Source organism: Pituophis catenifer, unplaced genomic scaffold (genome assembly GCF_029215685.1).
Source record: "Pituophis catenifer annectens isolate HBS135680 unplaced genomic scaffold, rPitCat1.0.hap2 SCAF_2, whole genome shotgun sequence".
NCBI lineage: Eukaryota > Metazoa > Chordata > Lepidosauria > Squamata > Colubridae > Pituophis > Pituophis catenifer.
The window spans coordinates 23290592-23308168 of NW_027256882.1; the positions used below are offsets into that span (position 1 = coordinate 23290592).

The 17577-nt window shown below is 44.8% G+C and overlaps 1 protein-coding gene across 1 annotated transcript; it reads left to right on the forward strand.

The window, feature by feature from the left end:
• The first annotated feature begins 10442 nt into the window (after positions 1–10442).
• On the forward strand, positions 10443–15962 carry LOC139311874 (zinc finger protein 585A-like). The gene is made up of 2 exons (XM_070936399.1): positions 10443–10505; positions 13711–15962. The coding sequence occupies exon 2, from the start codon at positions 13873–13875 to the stop codon at positions 15667–15669; it is 1797 nt and encodes a 598-aa protein (XP_070792500.1). The 5' UTR covers positions 10443–10505; positions 13711–13872; the 3' UTR covers positions 15670–15962.
• The last annotated feature ends 1615 nt before the right edge of the window (positions 15963–17577 follow it).

Below are 17577 nucleotides of genomic sequence, written 5' to 3' on the forward strand. Positions count from 1 at the left end.
AGGATTGGAGGTCGTTTTCTTTCCTGCCTTAAATACAGCCGATGAGATACTTGTCATTTCTTTCAGGACTCTCTTCTGATCCCTCAAAATCACCTCGATGTTCCTCCAAATTATCATCCACTAAGGAAAGGGGGAGGGTTTTTTTCCCCCTTTCCTCCTCTTCTTCCTATCTATTCTTTATCTAATCACAAAAAAAATCTAATTCATCTGATGGTAAAGTCCCCAATTTATCAATTCATCTCAATCTCAATCCCACCTAATTTGGGGGTGAAAATTTCAAATAGATAATAGAACAATCAGCTTTAGGTTGTGTTAACAATTACAATTCATTCAATTATTATCAATCAATGCTATGTAAGAGTATAAGATAACTACATTTATCCAAGCTAATAGGCTACTGTTGATTTGTTAGTATTCAGTCCTTAATTGTTCTCAATATTCACCAAATTTATGACACAGTGTACTTATTAAATTATTAATTACAGTATAAACACTACTTTAATATAAATAAATAAATACAAAGTCTATTAAACTATATAGAAGAGGTATGCAGGTCTACACAAAAAGAGGTGGGAAAAATTATCTAAAGTGTTTTATAGCTAAGTAGATAAGGGTATACTTATAAAATGGTTAATGAGTAATGATTTAGAGTAATGACTTAGAAGTCCGTTATATTAAGTAGGTTGTTGCAACAATCTAGAGTTTTCTCCTATATGTTGATGTACTTTGGTTAATTGCAAACAGATCTCAAACAGCTCTAGAATCTTCTTACAGCCAAGTTTTTTTTTTTTTTGGTCAGAAGCACAGTTCAAAATATCACCTTCCACTATTCCCGCTGATACATTCCCACTATCAATTATCAAGCTCAAATCATGGCTGTGCTTCCGGTTTCTCCTTTCTCCAAAAGTATCCAAGCATCCAAATTGTTATTTCCACAAACTCACGTACTCGTAATCCAATCCAATCCAATTATATCCGCAATCGCTATCACAATTCTTTTTTTACTGTCTAAAAGTGTCCAACAGACTTCTAGCTGCGCCGTCCCTCCGCCTGAGCAATCTCTGCTTCCTCCTTGCAGTTTTGCCGGCAACCCGCTCGTTTCCAATCTGCTCCGTCACTTTCATTTGCCACCTTTCCACTCACCGTGAGCTCTTCCACCCGGCATTCCCTGCTATATTCCTTGAGATCGATCCCCACAGTCTCCTGAGATTGTGGTTTAGGTCTTTTTTCCATGTCGGCCGCCCCGATTTTCTCGCTTCCCCATCGTTGCTGGCTATTGTGACTTCGGGTCCGCCACTGAACGGCAGACGCGCCCATGCCGGTTAGACAGAGGCATCTGTTCAAGCGGAAGGCGTTTGCTCCTCGCTTTTCCGCTCTTCAGATTTCCTCTATTGTCCGAGAAGTTCTCCAGGCTTTCTCGCCGCTTGAGGTCCCCAGGACATGGTGAAAAAGCAGTGCTGCAGAGCGGAGATCGCTCTCACAGCACCCTGCTGCCACGATTCACCAACCGGAAGTCTGTTCATTCTCTTTCTCATTCTCATTCTGATTCATTCTTTTTTTTTTTATTGCAAAAGTTTTACAATTACATTTTCACCCTTTCCCCCCCCCTCAACCCACCCCAAACTTCCCAGCCTCCCTAACCCACCCTAACCCTCCCCTCCCCCCGGGCTTCCGCACAATATACTCATATCAGGTAAAAAAACAAAAACAAAAACCCTCCTTTGTATAAAACTTGTATAAAACTTGAACCCCTCCTTCCCCCTTATAATTATTCATCTTCATTACATTAAAAAATTTCTATCTTAATATAACATTTTCAAATAAAAACTATTTGATACTTCCTAGTTTGATATTTGTTCTGAACATAATCTATCCAATTTTCCATTCCCATTCATAAGTCTCTTGTGAACAGTCTTTTAAATATGCTGAAATCTTCGCCATCTCTGCAAAACTGGCCATCTTCAAAATCCATTCCTCGATCGTGGGCAAAGCTTCATTCTTCCAGTATTTACCTATCAATAGTCTCGCAGCTGTTATCATGTACAATATCAACTTTGTTTCACCCGAAGTAAAACCCTTAACTATACCCAATAAAAACAATTGTGGAGAAAATTGAATTTTTTTCTTCAAAACATTCTGCATGACCCACCAAATTTTTATCCAAAAAGCCTTAACTTTCCTACAAGTCCACCAAACATGATAATATGTAGCATCTAAACAGTCACATCTGATTCATTCTGATTTATTCTGACACTGTCTTTCTTTTTCTCTCCCCCCCTCTCTCCCACTCATTCTCTCTCCGATTCTCTCACTTTCTCATTTTCTCTCTCATTCTTATTCTCTTTCTCTTTCATTCTTTTTTCATTCTGTCTCTCTGTCTCATTCTGATTCTCCCTCATTCTCTCATTCTCTGATTCTCTTTCATTCTTTCTCTCATTCTCTCCCTCTTTCATCTTTTCTCTCTCTCTCTCTCTCTCCGTCTTTTACTCTCTCTCATCTCTCTCCTGCTTTCTTTCTCTCTCCCCCACCTCTCTCTTTCTTTCATTCTCTCTCACTCTCTCTGTCTCTGTCTCTGATTCTCTTTCATTCTCTCTCTGATTCTCTCTCTCATCTCATGGGCCAGCCAGTGTCTTGGGGCTGAGAGGAAGTCAAGCATCTCACTGAGAGACATAGGTCGGTGAACCACCAACAAGGGCTGGAAGAAACGGCTGCGAGATCCATCAAGAGATTGCTCCCACTGTGGAATATGGAGCAAATCTCCATCCCCCACCCTTCCCTTGCCAGGTGAGGAGTGACTGGGAAGGGCGAGGACAGCCACTGGTGGGTTCAGCCAACAGGAAGCTACAGCAGGGGGAAGAAACAGCCCGGGGTCTGCACCACCTGTTGCTTCGGCCTGCCTGCACTGCCTGCACTGCCACCCCACCTTGCACCATTACCTCATTCCATCCAGTGAGGGCTGCACTGCAAAGTTGCAAGTTGCACAAACCTCCCTCTACAGCGGAGATTTACAGCCCCACCATGAGATGCATGGCCAGTCCCATATTCCAGAGCTCTAGTCACAGGACTGGCCATTGCTCATCCTGGAACAGCTCCTTTACCCGGGTGCGCTGCGGACCACCAAAATTTTCTCACAGACCACCAGTTGGTGATCACTGAACCAGAGGGACTGCATTTTGAACCTCCTGTAAACCAGGTGGTTCTTTGGCTTCTTCAGGTCCAGAATTGCCCTCCACCCACCCACCCCCGAGGTCTTTGGGATTACAAATGGTATGGAGGAGAATCCCTGCCCGTTGGTCCTCTGGAACCGATTGGAAGGCTTGAATGACCAACAAGTGTTCTATCGCGGTTTCCATAAGGCCTCTCTTTGTGCTGTCCTTTGAGATGCGACAACAAATGAAGAACCTCAGGGGTGTGGAGAAAAATTCGAGGGTGAGGCCTGACCTCACCGTCTCCAGGACCCATGCGTCTGTTGTAATTTCCTCCCAGTTGTCAGCAAAGAGGCTTAGGCAGCCACCAATGGGAGGGTTGGGCCTGCAGTCACTTAGCAAAAGGGTGACTTCCACTGCCACGAAATGGTCGCTTGGCTTGGAACTGGTGTCTATTCCTACCCGACCTATCTGGCTGGTGCTCCTGTCTTTTAGAGTAAGCCCTCTGAGTGTGCGGAAAGCTCAAACTGGTGTATGCTATTCTGAATGAGGAGCGACAAAAATAAGGTGAAGGGCGGTAGTCAGCTTGCCTGGAGAGGGATGGCAGGACCTTCTTCTTATCCCTTGACTCCACCAGGATGGGGTCCAAAGAACAGCCTATCCCCCTGAAGGGAGCAGAGGCCAGCTTCCATCTGTGCTTTGAGTCCGCCTGCCAGTGCTGAAGCTACAGGAGGCAGTGTGCTGCCATTGATGATGCAATGGCTCTGGAAGCAAACCTGACAGCATTTAATGTGGCATTGGCAGTGAATTCTGTTGCCGCCACCAGCTTATTAATGTCCTGGTGAGTGCGGAGGTCCCCAGCATGAACTCTCTCTTGCATCTGTCGGAGCCAGAGCAAGGAGGTCCTGTTAAAGAAGGAGGTGGCCATAGACACTTTGACAGCCCAGGCAGCCACCTGATGAGCCTTCCAGAGTGTAAGCTCTGCCCTCGTCCTCTACCTTTGCGGATTTTAGGCTTTTGAGTGTCCCCTGGGTGGAGCTCTGCCGCTGTGGGGGTAAATGTGGCTTCTGTGGCTGGCCTCATCATTTCAATGGCAGTTCCCAATTACCTGCTGTTGGAATCAGATTTGAAAGGAATTCAAACAGGCCTCCTTGCTTTCAGGCAATGTAAGGCATTGCTGAGAAGATTGCTCTCCATCACCATCTGGTGCCCAGGCCTGGGAGCACAGCAGGCCTGTGACTTGCCTCACTTTGAATTTCCAAGGGCTGTAAGAAAAATTGGTGGGAAATGGCAGGTTCGCCCCTGGGGGGTATTAGCTGACTCTGCCGTTCAGCCTCTCTCTGGCCTTTAGCGATCTGTGTATCTAGGGCTCTCTGACGCCTTCTAGCATCCTTTTCTTCAGCCTTAGAGGCCTTCCTTGACCCAACCGCCCTTGCTTTAAGTTTGGCAGCTGCTCCTTTAACCGCCGAACCCAGTGCTGAGGAGCTGTCTTTAGGGCCTTGAGAGTCGGCTGGGAAGACCTGCTCCTTCCCACAAGTTGTCTCTTCGCGGCCCATCAAAGCAGACTCATTCTGCCTGGAACCCTGCTGCTGGCACAGTGAAACGCCTTGCTGCTGAAGAGTATGCACCAAGAATTGGGCAGGGACTCAGATTGCCTCCGCCGGTGACGGGAATCAAAAAGGGGCTTCAGATTGATATGCCGTTAGACTGGGAGCCAGGTCCGTTTGCACCTTTCACGATGCTCAGATTTGAGGATTGCCCCGTCAGCTGTATGCTCTCTCAGCTTTCAGCGGAATTGAGCAATGATCTTTCACGCTGAGCGGGCCAACACAGAGCCAAAAAATGCTCCTGTCAAAGCCACCGAGCTCCTAGCCGTCACTGGAGTCAAGCTAGCTCTTTCACGCTGAGCCGGCCAATTCAAGTGGAGGAGTACCTCCTGTCAGTCACAGCGAGTCCTCGGCCTTCAGCGGAATCAAGCCACGGCTTTACATGCTGGAACAAAGCACAGCAGCTATTCCGGTCAAACTGGGAAAACCAGCCATCCGGGAGTTGAACACACCCCAGGAATGTCTCTAGTCAGCTGGGAGAATCTGGGAAGGGTATTCTTCATCTCGAATAAGTTTTAAAAGGTGGAAATTAATTCTGATAGGTTTATGAAAGTGAAACATTGAGTCAAAACTGGGGACTGCAGGAAAAGGGAGGCGTGTCCATACAACTTTGACAGACTCAGTCTAATGAGCTACAAGACAGAGTTAACCCATTCCTGAATTCTCTTCTCAGCACACTGGAGAAAAATCTAGTTTTCTTTACCCAAAGGAGTCAACTTCCGAATCCATTCTTACATTCTGGGTATATGTGAGTCCTTCCATCTCTGTGTGAAGAGAGCTTTGCAGCTGTTGTCATATAGAAAAACAAAGTTCCACAGTTTCTTCACTCTAGTCATCTATCAAATCTAGAAGAAAAGCCTCTGGTTCAACTGGAAATTCAGGAAAGCCTCTTTAGGCTCCTCTGGTAAAGGGTCTCATGGAAATTGCCTTCTCTTTTCATTGCACCTAAATGATAGGAGAGGCCCATCTTCCCCCCAACCCCCCACATCTCTCTCCCCTCCCTGAAGTTCTGGTGGTCTCCCATTCAGAAGAAAAGAGCTGACTTGAGGCTTGGATGGCTTGTTTTTTAATGATACAATAAAAGGTAATGTAGACTTTCAAAAACCATGTTTGAAGTGCCTTATTGAAGGGATACAAAATGTCTTTGTAAGCCTGGACATAGAACACAGAATAAAGGTGAAGTTGAGAGAACTGCAGAGGGATTGACTATATCATATTTTTCACAGGCAGAGTTAAGAGAGAGATTTAAAATAGACAAAATGACATTTGGAATTGAACAACAGATTGTCAGAGAGAAATTGAAACTAAACTATGTGCAAATGATGGACATTTACTTGGCTATCCATCATAATCTTGGTAGAGTTCTTCAAAATTAATGTTCAAAAACTGCCACACTCTTCCTGTCTTCCTCATTTTGTCCAACTTTCTCTTCCATAGAATGTCACAGCAAATATCATGGATACCATCATTCTGATCTTAAGATTCTGTCACTATAGCCTATAAAAATAAAATAAGAATTCTTCAACCTCTTGAATGAAAAAGAGTTTATAATAAAATTAAATGAAGAAATTAAGCGTTTCTTCATCGAGAATGGCAAGCAAGGTATGGCGAAGGAAATTGTATGGGATACCATGAAAGCGTATTTGAGAGGAGTAGCGATATCTTACACGGCATTCAAAAATAAGGAAGAAAGGAAAGTTAGAGAGGGTTATAATAAGAAACTAGAAGAAGCGGATAGCAAACTACAACAAAACCCGGGAGACGAGATGGCCAAACAAAAATGGATGATGGCAAGGCATAATCTTAACATTCTGGATCAGGAAGAGTTGGCGCAAAAAATCAAGAGAACAAAACACTACCACTTCGAGAACGCCAACAAGTCGGGAAGATGGCTGGCATACAGATTAAAAAAAGAACAGGAAAAAATCAAATTCTTATATTAGAAGATTCCAACGGAGACATCTTGACAAAAGAAGTGGACAAGTTAGAAAGAGCGAGAGAATTTTACGAAGCTTTATATAAAGAGGAAGCGATTGATCCAGATAAAACTGTACAATACCTGATGGAAGCTAACTTGCCACAGATAATGGAAGAAGAGAGAGGAATGTTAAATAACAAAATCACAGTGGAAGAACTCAAATTGGCTCTTGCCAAAATCAAGAAAAACAAAACACCAGGCCCAGATGGTCTCCCGGGGAAAATTTATGCAAAATTCAAGGAAGAATTACAATTAGAACTGTTAGACATATTTAATGAGGTATTAGTTGGTACAAGAATCCCAGATTCCTGGAAAGAAACCTATATTATCCTCATATTGAAAGAAGGTGCTGATCCAAAACAGATAGCAAATTATAGGCCGATTTCTTTGTTAAATTCAGATTACAAATTATTCACAAGTATAATTGCGGAGAGGCTAAAAAAAATTCTAAATGGCTGGATTCATAGTGACCAGAAAGGATTCCTCCCAGGGAGGCAAATGAGGGATAACGTGAGGACGGTAATAAATGTCATAGAATATTATGAACAGCACCCGGAAAAACAGCTGGCGTTAGTGTTCTTGGACGCCCAAAAGGCGTTCGACAATTTAAATTGGAAATTTATGATCAACCAAATTGATTTGATGGGATTCGGGACAAATTTTAGAAAGATGATCGAAAATATTTATTATAAACAGAGAGCAAGCATATTAATAAATGGGGACAAGACACGGACATTTTGGATACAAAAGGGAGTTAGACAGGGATGCCCCCTGTCCCCTCTACTCTTTATAATGGCGCTGGAAATCCTACTCAGAAAGATTAGAGATAACAAAGAAATCAAAGGATTACAAATTAAGAAAAAAATCTTTAAAATACAAGCCTTCGCAGATGATGTGGCCTTAATAATGGAAGATCCCTTGAAATCTGGTCCCAAATTACTCCAGGAAGTACAACAGTATGGAGAAGTCGCTGGCTTTAAGCTTAACAAAACTAAAACTAAAATTTTAGCAAGAAATATGACAGAGATAAATAAGAAAGAGCTAGAAAAGTCCCTAGAACTTCAGATAGCAAAGAAAATCAAATATTTGGGAATTTGGATTACTGCAAGGTATTCCTCCTTAAAAGAGGACAATTACAGTCCATTACTACAAAAAATAAAGCAGGACATAGACAGATGGAAGAAGTTAAAACTGTCCTTTACAGGTAAGATTTCAGCAATTAAAATGAATATTCTCCCCAAGATTATATTTCTATTTCAAACTATTCCAGTGAACATTGATAAAAAATATTTCCTAGATTTGGAAAGGAAGGTGCGAGACTTTTTGTGGGAAGGGAAGAAGGCAAGGATTGCATATAAAACACTGCAAGGGAAGAGAAACATGGGTGGCTTCGGATTAGCCGATTGGCAAGTTTATCAGAAAGCGGCCAAATTAGTGTGGATCAAAGAATGGGTTTCATTACAAAATAAGAGAATCCTGACGTTAGAAGGCCACGATCTACAGGCAGGCTGGCACGCTTATTTATGGGGCCCAAAGAATAAAAAGAACTCATATTTCTATAGACACAAATTAAGGGAGACCCTGATCCAAACATGGGAAGAAATTAGACAAAGATTTTATACAAAAGTACCGATTTGGCTCTCAATTATGGAGGCGTTGATTACCACTAATAAAAGGGATATCTTGAAATTTGGCACGTACAAAGATATATTAGATGAAAATGGTATTCTTAGATCACGAGAAACCCTAAGTAATCAAGGTTTTAATTTAGACTGGTGGAGCTAGTTGCAGATAAGCTCTAGATATCAAAAAGATAGGGATCAATTTGGTATAGAGACGAAGTACAACAATTTAGATAAAATTATGCTGGGGATTGAAAAGAAAATGCTAGCGAGATTTTACAACCTCTTATTAGGCGAGGACAGAGCAGAAGGAATAGCTAGGAACCAACTAAGCATTTGGGAAAAAAATATTGGCTACAGACTAAATTTCAATGACTGGGAGGAGGCTTGGAATAGAAATTATAATCTTACTAAATCAGCAATTTACAGGGAGAACCACTATAAAATATTTCACAGATGGTACCTAGTCCCAGCTAGACTAGCAAAAATATTTCCCAGTGCCTCAGCAATTTGTTGGAAGTGTAGAAAGGAAGTCGGCACCTTCTTTCATATGTGGTGGTCCTGCCCGGAGACAAAAAAGTTTTGGACAAAAATACGAATTTGGCTTCGAGAAATAGTGGAAGAAGATATAAAACTATCCCCCGAAATCTTTTTATTAGGAATGATGGGAGACGGACTCTCTAAGGACAAGATACAATTAATTATACATGTTATAACAGCGGCCAGATTAACCTTCGCAAAATACTGGAAGGATAAACAAACCCCTCCAGAGATGACAATAATAAATAAAATCCTAGAATGCGCAGAAATGGCAAAATTAACTAGTGTTCTTAAAGACGATGAGAACTCAAAATTTAAGGCAGTATGGGAAAGGTGGTACAAATGGTGGAATAACAGAACAAGACTATAAGGATATGTCTATTTCTAACAATGATAGATTTGAAGATACTCGATATGTACATAATGTAAATATGTAATTGCACGACACCTCAGATGTTAACTGAGATTTGATGTTTTCTTTTTAAAAAACCTTTTTTAAAAATCAATAAAGTATTATTTAAAAAAAAAATGTCACAGCGAATATCATGGATACCATCATTCTGATCTTAAGATCCTGTCACTATAGCCTATAAAAATAAAATAAGAATTCTAGAAGTCTTCTGGGTTTTGTTTCTTGATTCAGCCTCTCTTGAAGAGCTGATATCCATCTTGACCCCAATTTTTCTTTCCAAAACAGGCAAAGCAAAGTCACATTAAATTTAGGTCCTATCCCTGGGGTTTCTTTGCAACCCTCCAAGCGTTTTCAAACCATTTATTCATGAACTCGTTTTAAACATTCCAGATTGGGCTAAATTGTGTTCATCCCTGGGGTTTTGTACATTTTGTATCACAATACAAATAAGGTTTTGAGACTCGTAAAGATGCAGGGAAGAACAGGAAAGATAAGTAGGGGAGTGGAGGCTACAGAATAAGAGGAAAGGTTGCAGGAACTGGTTATGTCCTGTTGAAGGAAGAGAAGGAATAGAGTGCAACGGCTTCCCTCCAAAAGTTGTGGGTGCTCCATCAGTGGAGGGTTTTCAGAAGAAGTCCCTTGTCTGGGATGGGGTAGTAAGATCACTTGCTAAGGCAGGGGGTTGGGCTAGATGACCTCAGGGCTCCCTCCCAACTCTTCTTCTGAAGGTTTGCTCATTCGGGGCTTGGAAAGTTATACAAACCGACCAGTTACCCACAGTCAGCAAACCACGATGAAAGCAAAGCTTATGGGACGGAGTTTCCTGATGCCCCGAAGTGCACAAAAGGGGGAAATTGTAGCCTCTCCCGCGTCCAAGTCCCCCCCCCTCCCCAAACAATCCTGGAAGGAGCCTCTCTGGACTCCGGCCGGCTGGGAAAGAAGCGGCTCCTCCAGCTCCCTCCGAGAGGGAAGCGGCGTTACCGGGACCCCGAAACTGTAGCAGCTCCCAGCGGAAGAGAGGAAGGATGGGCTAGAGCGTCCTCTCACCTCCCAGAGTGGAAAAGGGGCCGGAAAAGGCGGGGGCCTCTCTAGGAATCTCCTGTCGTTCTTCCTACCCTCTCTGTGGTTTCCCCACTTGCGGCGTTTTGGGCGAATTCTTGGCTGTCCGGCAAGGCTGCTCCTCGGCCCCGCTCCGGGCAGGTGGGGCTCCCGCTCTCCCTGGGGCTGCCCGGAGGAAGGTCGCCCCGCTGAGTGCCCGCTGAGCCAGGGGTGCCAGGAGGGTCCCGGGTGGATGCGGGGCTGGACGGGGAGCCTCTGGGCAAAGGGGGGGGGAGAGGAAGCCCCGCCCCACGGAGGGCAAAGGGCGGGGCTTCTCTTTCCAGGGTCTCAGGGGGGATTATGGGGTCCATGCAGGAAATAGCCGCCTCCTCCCTTCAATCGGGGGTGGAGGGTTTTCTTTATTGGGGGGAAAAGGGTTAAATGGCTTGAATTGAGCTCAATTCCTCCCAAGGGAGAAAAGATCCACTTTCTTTCCCTGTCACCTAAATGGAGAAGAATTGATGTTCTTTGCTTTTGTTTTAATATTTTCATTGTTTACTTTTCTTTCTACCAAGCTGTGAAGAAGCTGAAAAAAACATTATTTGCCTAGTTTTGCTCTGAAGGAGGCTGTGATGTGGCAGCTCCTTGTTGGTGGGTTTTGTCCCTCAGAATTTATTTATTTATTTATTTAATTAATTAATTAATTAATTTGTATACCGCCCTTCTCCCAGAAGGGACTCAGGGTGGTGAACAGCCAAAATTAAAAAACATACAAATGCAAAAGTTAAGATAATTAAAAAGAATTAAATCACTGGCTACCCAGTTTAAAACCCCAAATCCATAAAATTTAAAATCCCAATTAAAAACCATTTAGGCTAGGCCGGCTTGATGAAATAAAAACGTCTTCAGGGCTTTACGGAAGGTCCGGAGGTCTGGGATCAATCGTATTCCAGGAGGCAGCTCATTCCACAGGGCGGGTGCCCCCACAGAGAAGGCTCACCCCCTGGGGGCTGCCAGCCGACGTTGCCTGACCGACGGCACCCCGAGGAGGCCCTCTCTGTGAGAACGTATTGGCCGGTGGGAGGTTATCGGTAGCAGCAGGCGTCTCGCAAATACCCTGGCCCTAAGCCATAGGGTAGGAAGGGACCTATTCCTAAGCCTTGGCTAATGAATGCCTCGGGAGTTATCTAATGCACATTTTTATTGGCTTCCTGATTTACTTTCAAGTGTGCGCATGACCTTGCTTTATTGTAGAAAACAGCCCATCACCCCAGCCATGCATAGCCAGCTTTTGTGGCTCCTGGTGATTTCTGTAGGGAATGGGTATCTCTGCCTGTCTGTCTGTCTCTCTCTCTTTCTCTCTGCCTCTTTCTTTCTCTGTCTCATCTGTCTGTCTGTCTGTCTGTCTGTCTGTCTATCCATCCATCCATCTATCCATGCTCTCCTGCCCAGCTTCACATATTGTGTGAATCCAACCACTTGGGCTGTGGCAGGTAAAGCCAAGCATTGAAGATCCATGCAAATTAAGGCAACTCCAATCTGGATCCCCTTCCCTTTCCCTCTCTCACCTCATGGTGGGGGCCCTGGTGGCCTGAGGGCAGGTCCCTCCTTGGAGGCAGCCAGCAAGCAAACAAATGTGGCTCTCCATCTGGAAGGCAGCAACACAGAGCCCCACCTCTAGCTGGTGAGAGCAGAGCAGGCAGCGATGGCTGGGAGGAACGCAAGAACCGAACATTTGGAGCCGCCCTCAGCGGAGTTTGCAAGCGGGCTCAGTCAGGCTCCTTAGCAAGGAGGGGTACCCTGGCCCATTTGTGTCGCTTCAGCTCTGGGTGGGAACAGAGAAGGCAAAGGAAATCGGTGCCTCTCAGCGTTCACCCTCAAAGACTCCTGTGGGGGGACTGGGAGGGGAAGGTAAGGGGTGGGGCCGGCTAGTGGTGGGAACCCTCAGCAGGGAGCCACAGCGGAGGGACGAAAGAGCCGGAGCCAGGGGTTGTCGACAACTGTCCTATACCATTTCAGACGGGTTGCTGTCCATTCGTTTCTTTAAAGCCTCCAGTATTATAGCAGCCACAATTTCGGAAGGCCAGTTGTTGCACTGATTAATTGTCCTCATTCTTAGGAAGTTTCTCCTTAGTTCCAGGTTGCTTCTCTCCTTGATTTCTTTCCATTGATTGTTTCTTGTCAGGTGCTTTGGAGAATAGGTTGACCTCCTCTTCTTTTTTGACAGCCTCTCAAATACTGGAATAGCAATCATGTCACCCCCAATCCTTCTTTTCTCTACCTTAGACTAACCATTTTTGTCAAAGAACGAAATAAGATTGCTTTGGCATGATCTCTTTTTAACAAACCATAATGGCTTTTAATTATAACTTTGTTTCTAGATGTTAGCAGATCTGTGTTTTTATTATCTTTTCCAGGATCTTCCCAGATATTGAGTTTGGGCCAATTGGTTTGTAGTTTCCATGGTCACTTTTTTTTTCTTCCTTCCTTGAAAATGGGAACCACATCCGCTCTTTTCAGATTCATTGTTGTGTCTTTGGTCTCCATGTGCAGGAGAAGAATTTCTGCTGCATCTTTGATTTTTGCTTCAGGGAGAAAACATACCTGCCTAGATTGACTATCTGCTCTGTTTTGCCTCTTTTTTAGAAACTGTTGAAGGCTGCTCTTTTGTGGGTGACTGCATATTCCCTTCTAGGGGGAGAACATGACAGTGATTGTTCAGTTCCAGAGGGGCTTCATTGGAGTGGAGGAGGAGCCATTGCTCTCAGTTGTTGTTTTCTTCCAAAAATGACACGCTTCCATCGGTCTTCCTCTTTAGGTTCATATATAGGGTCAATTTTTTTAAATGGAACCTGTTTGTTCCCTATTGTGTTCAAACCGCATTGCTGGCCCCAATCAATGTATTTGCATCCTCCCTAAACTATAAAGCAACAATAGGAAGCCAATCTTGGAGGGAGACATATTCAATCTGTGCTGGCCCAAAGAACAGTGTCCATGAATACCTACATGGGTTGTACTCTGTACACAAGTAGATCTACCTGGCACATATAAATCCTATGGGGGCTCTTTGCAGTTCGTCACACGTCATGTAGCATCACCGTCCCGAACACAGGGCAAAAAGGAAAAGGCAGGGATCATCCTCAGTTCAGGCAGACAAATGGGGGGCAACAGGGAGTCTGTCAGCCATCCCTCTCATCATGCTAAGAAAAGGGAAGGGAAGGGAAGGCCAGCTCCACAGGGGGGATCCCAGCATTGCTTTGATTCTGGGGGAGGGAATATAGTCTTCCAGCTATTATCTCGGCTATTTGGAGAGCCAAAGAAACTAAATCTTCCTCTCTCCTTCTCTTCTTTTATCTTCATCCTGCAGGTGCCACCAAGAAACCCTTTGGACAAAGTTCTGCTTCCAGGATCCAATCTGGGTCACTTACCGGAACCAGAGGTTTCATCTTCTCAGTTTTTGGACTTGTGCTGGAGCCCATCCTCCCATCTTCCAACCTTTTGGCCAAAGTTCTGCTTGTTCGAGTTTCCCATGATGGAAAGCCCTGGAAGTGAGCAGCCCCTGGAAACTACGCAGAGGGGGGAACACTTTGTCCAAAGGTCCCCTCAGAGGAATCAGGAGAAACTCTCCAGATGCTCCGAGTGTGGGAAATCCTTTGCTCACCGGTCCCTCCTTTTGATCCACCAGACGCTGCATAAAGGGAATGGATCCCACCTGTGTTTCCTTTGTGGGAACTCCTTTCCTGGACTGTGGAGCTTCGCCAAACATCTCCGGAGCCACCCTGGACTGAAACCTTACAAATGCAGAGAGTGTGGAGAGCGTTTTGCTAAAGGCTCGGACCTTGGAGCCCATCAGCGAATCCACCAGGGAAAGAGATCTCAGGAATCCTGGAAGCGCTGGGGAAGATTTCCTGAGAGACGGCGTCTTTCTAGGCCTCAGAACAGCCCGACTGAAGAGAAGCCCTGCAAGTGTGTGCAATGTGGGCTGTGCTTTCCCCAAAACTCACAGCTACTTAAACATCAGCAAATCCACACCAGAGGGAAACCTTATCAATGTCTGGAGTGTGGGAAATCTTTCCGTTATAAACAATTATTAAGAAAACATGAGAAAAGTCACACAAGGCAGAGTCCTTATAAATGCTTAGAGTGTGGGAAATGTTTCACTCGGAGCTCATCTCTTTGCAAACACAATAAAACACACAGAAAGAAGCAAAGCAAAACGTGTCTAGAATGTGGGAAGTGTTTTTCCAGCAAATCATGCCTGCTGAAACATCAGAGAATTCACAGTGGGGAAAGACCCCATGAGTGTCCAGAATGTGGGAGATGTTTTGGCAGAAAGTCAACCCTAATTCAACATCAGACACTTCACACTGGGGACAGACCCTATCAATGCCCAGAATGTGAGAAACGATTTGTCAGTTCTTCTAAACTTCAGAGCCACCAAAGGACGCACACGGGAGAAAAACTATATAAATGTAAGGATTGTGATAAATGTTTTTTTTTTAAGGAAGGTCTTTTTCGACATCAGAGTATCCATACAGGGGTGAAGCCCTATATGTGCATCGAGTGTGGAACATTTTTCCGTGCAAAAGAAAACCTCAGGAGGCATGAGAATGTTCACAGAGGGGAAAAAAAGTTCAAATGTTTAGAATGTGGGAAAGCATTTACTCATTCATCATCCCTTAGAATGCACTGGCAAACCCATACGGGTGAGAAACTCCACAAATGCTCAGTGTGTGAGAAATCTTTCAGCCGGAAAGGTACACTTGTGATTCATCAGAGGATCCACTTAGAGAAGCAATATAAATGTCCGGAGTGTGAGAAAACTTTCCGTTGCAAATATTCTCTTAGAAAACATGAGAGGATTCACAAAGGAGAAAAGCCTTTCAAGCGTGTGCAGAAAAATGAAAAGTGCCCAGAATGTGGGAGATGTTTTGGCAGAAAGGCACACCTAATTCAACATCAGAGTCTTCACACCGGAGAAAGTCCCTATCAGTGCCCAGAATGTGGGAGATGTTTTGGCTATAAGCAACACCTAATTCGACATCAGAAACTTCACACTGGAGAAAGACCCTATCAATGCCCAGAATGTGAGAAAACATTTGTGGAGTCTGCTGAACTTCGGAGACATCAGAAGGGGCACACAGGAGAGAGGCCCTATAAATGTGGGGAATGTGGAAAAAGTTTTCTCACAGCAACACTGCTTCGAGTTCATCAGAGAATCCACACAGGGGAGAAGCCATACCTGTGTGTGGAGTGTGGGAAAGGTTTTTCCCAAAAACAACACCTTGGAAAGCATCAAAAAATCCATACTCGGGTGAAGCCATAGAGATGCATAGAGTGTGGTAATGTTTTGCTCAAAAGCAAGACATCAGAAAAATCACATTCAGTTTCCAAAATAGGAAAATGGAAGACAAAATAAAATTGATGAGGAAAAGTGATTTAGGAGAAATGATACAAAAGTAAGACATTTGGATATTGTTACAAAAAATACAAATTCAATGTCAAAATAATTCTGAAAAGGGATGGAATCAAATTGAAAAGGATCTAGTAAGATGGGAAAAAAATACAATTGTCATTGATTATAGAAGTTCTATAATTAAAAGCGACTATATTACTAGATTGTTTCTATTTTAAACAATACTTATCCGGAGAATGGGTGCATCACATAAACAATGACAGGAAGATATATCTAAGTTTCTATGGCAGGAGAAAAACCAAGAATTTAATTTAAAACTGTTCAAGACCAAAGAGAAAGAGGACAATTAGGATTTCCTAATTAAAAATTGTACTTTGCAGCCTGTTTGCTTTGGATGAAAAAGTGGGTATTGCTGAGAAAAGAGGATTTTAAAATAGAAATGGTATGGCTTTTTTATGGTTCAGCTTCAACAAAGGCCCGGAGGGAGGGGTCCCCCTGGTTGAGATGTGCCCACCAGGCTTCAGAGCGTTCCATCAGCCGAGGGCCCAGGGGAGGGGAGGGGGGGTGGCGGTTATTATTAAAGAAGGTCTCGGTCCGAGGGAGACCACTGTGCCTCAGACTGCCGGATGTGAATCCCTCTTTGTGAGATGGGGTCATGGGGTTCAGATGGGCTTGTTGCTTATGTACCTGGCTCCCTGCCACGTGGCAACGGCCGTGCCCGAACTACTGGACGTGATAGCCACGGTGGCAGTTGATACACCCAGGCTTATGGTCATGGGTGATTTCAACTTGCCGTCCGTTGGTGAAACGTCTGAGTTGGTTCGGGAGTTCATGGCTTCCATGATGGCCATGGACCTGACCCAGTTAGTTCATGGCCCCACCAATGGGGGGGGGGTCACACTCTGGACCTGATTTTTGTCTCTGGCCAGTGGTTGAGTGGTCTTGTTATAGGGGATATAGACATGGAACCCTTGTCATGGTCAGATCACTCGCTCCTTCGCCTGGACCTTCAAATCGCTGCACCCCGCCGAAGGGAGGCGGAGCCAATAAGATGGGTCCATCCCAGGCGCCTGATGGACCTTATAGGTTCCAGATGGAGCTTGGGCCACTTCCTGAGGATCTGGTGCATGACTCGGCCAAGGACCTGGTGGCCGCCTGGGATCGAGCGGCTGGTGGGGCCTTGGATCGAGTTGTGCCTTTGCGGCCTCTGACCCGGTGCCGATCCCTCGTGGCTCCTTGGTTCACCGAGGAACTGAGGGAGATGAAGCGCCAGAAAAGACGCCTGGAGAGCGGTTGGAGGGTCAGTCTCACTGAATCTGATTGAACACTGGTAAGGTCGCAGATTAAGACCTACCTAATGGCGATAAAAGCGGCAAAGTTTAATTACTTTTCCGCTCTTATTGCGTCATCAGAGAATCGTCCGGCCGCCCTGTTCAGGGTGACCCGCTCCCTCCTCCACCCGGGAGCGTGAGAGGACCCCCTGGAGGGCAGGGCTGAGGATTTCAGACAATACCTGTATGATAAAATCGCTCAGATCCGGGGGGATTTGGACTCTGACTGGGTAGATTCGGGCAGGGTGACGAGAAACAGTCCTGAGAACGTTATCTGGGAAGAGTTTGACTCTGTGACTTCTGATGACGTGGACAGGATTCTGTGGAGAATTAGTGCGGCCACATGTTTACTGGACCCGTGTCCCTCCTGGTTAGTACTGGCTTCCCGGGAGGTTACACGAAGCTGGCTCCAGGGAATTATCAACGCTTCGCTGAGTGAGGGTTACTTCCCCGCTGCCTTGAAAGAGGCAGTGGTGAAGCTTCTCCT

Coding starts and splice junctions, on each gene's coding strand:
- LOC139311874 (XM_070936399.1), top strand. CDS start 13,873: ATGATGGAAAGCCCTGGAAGTGAGCAGCCCCTGGAAACTACGCAGAGG.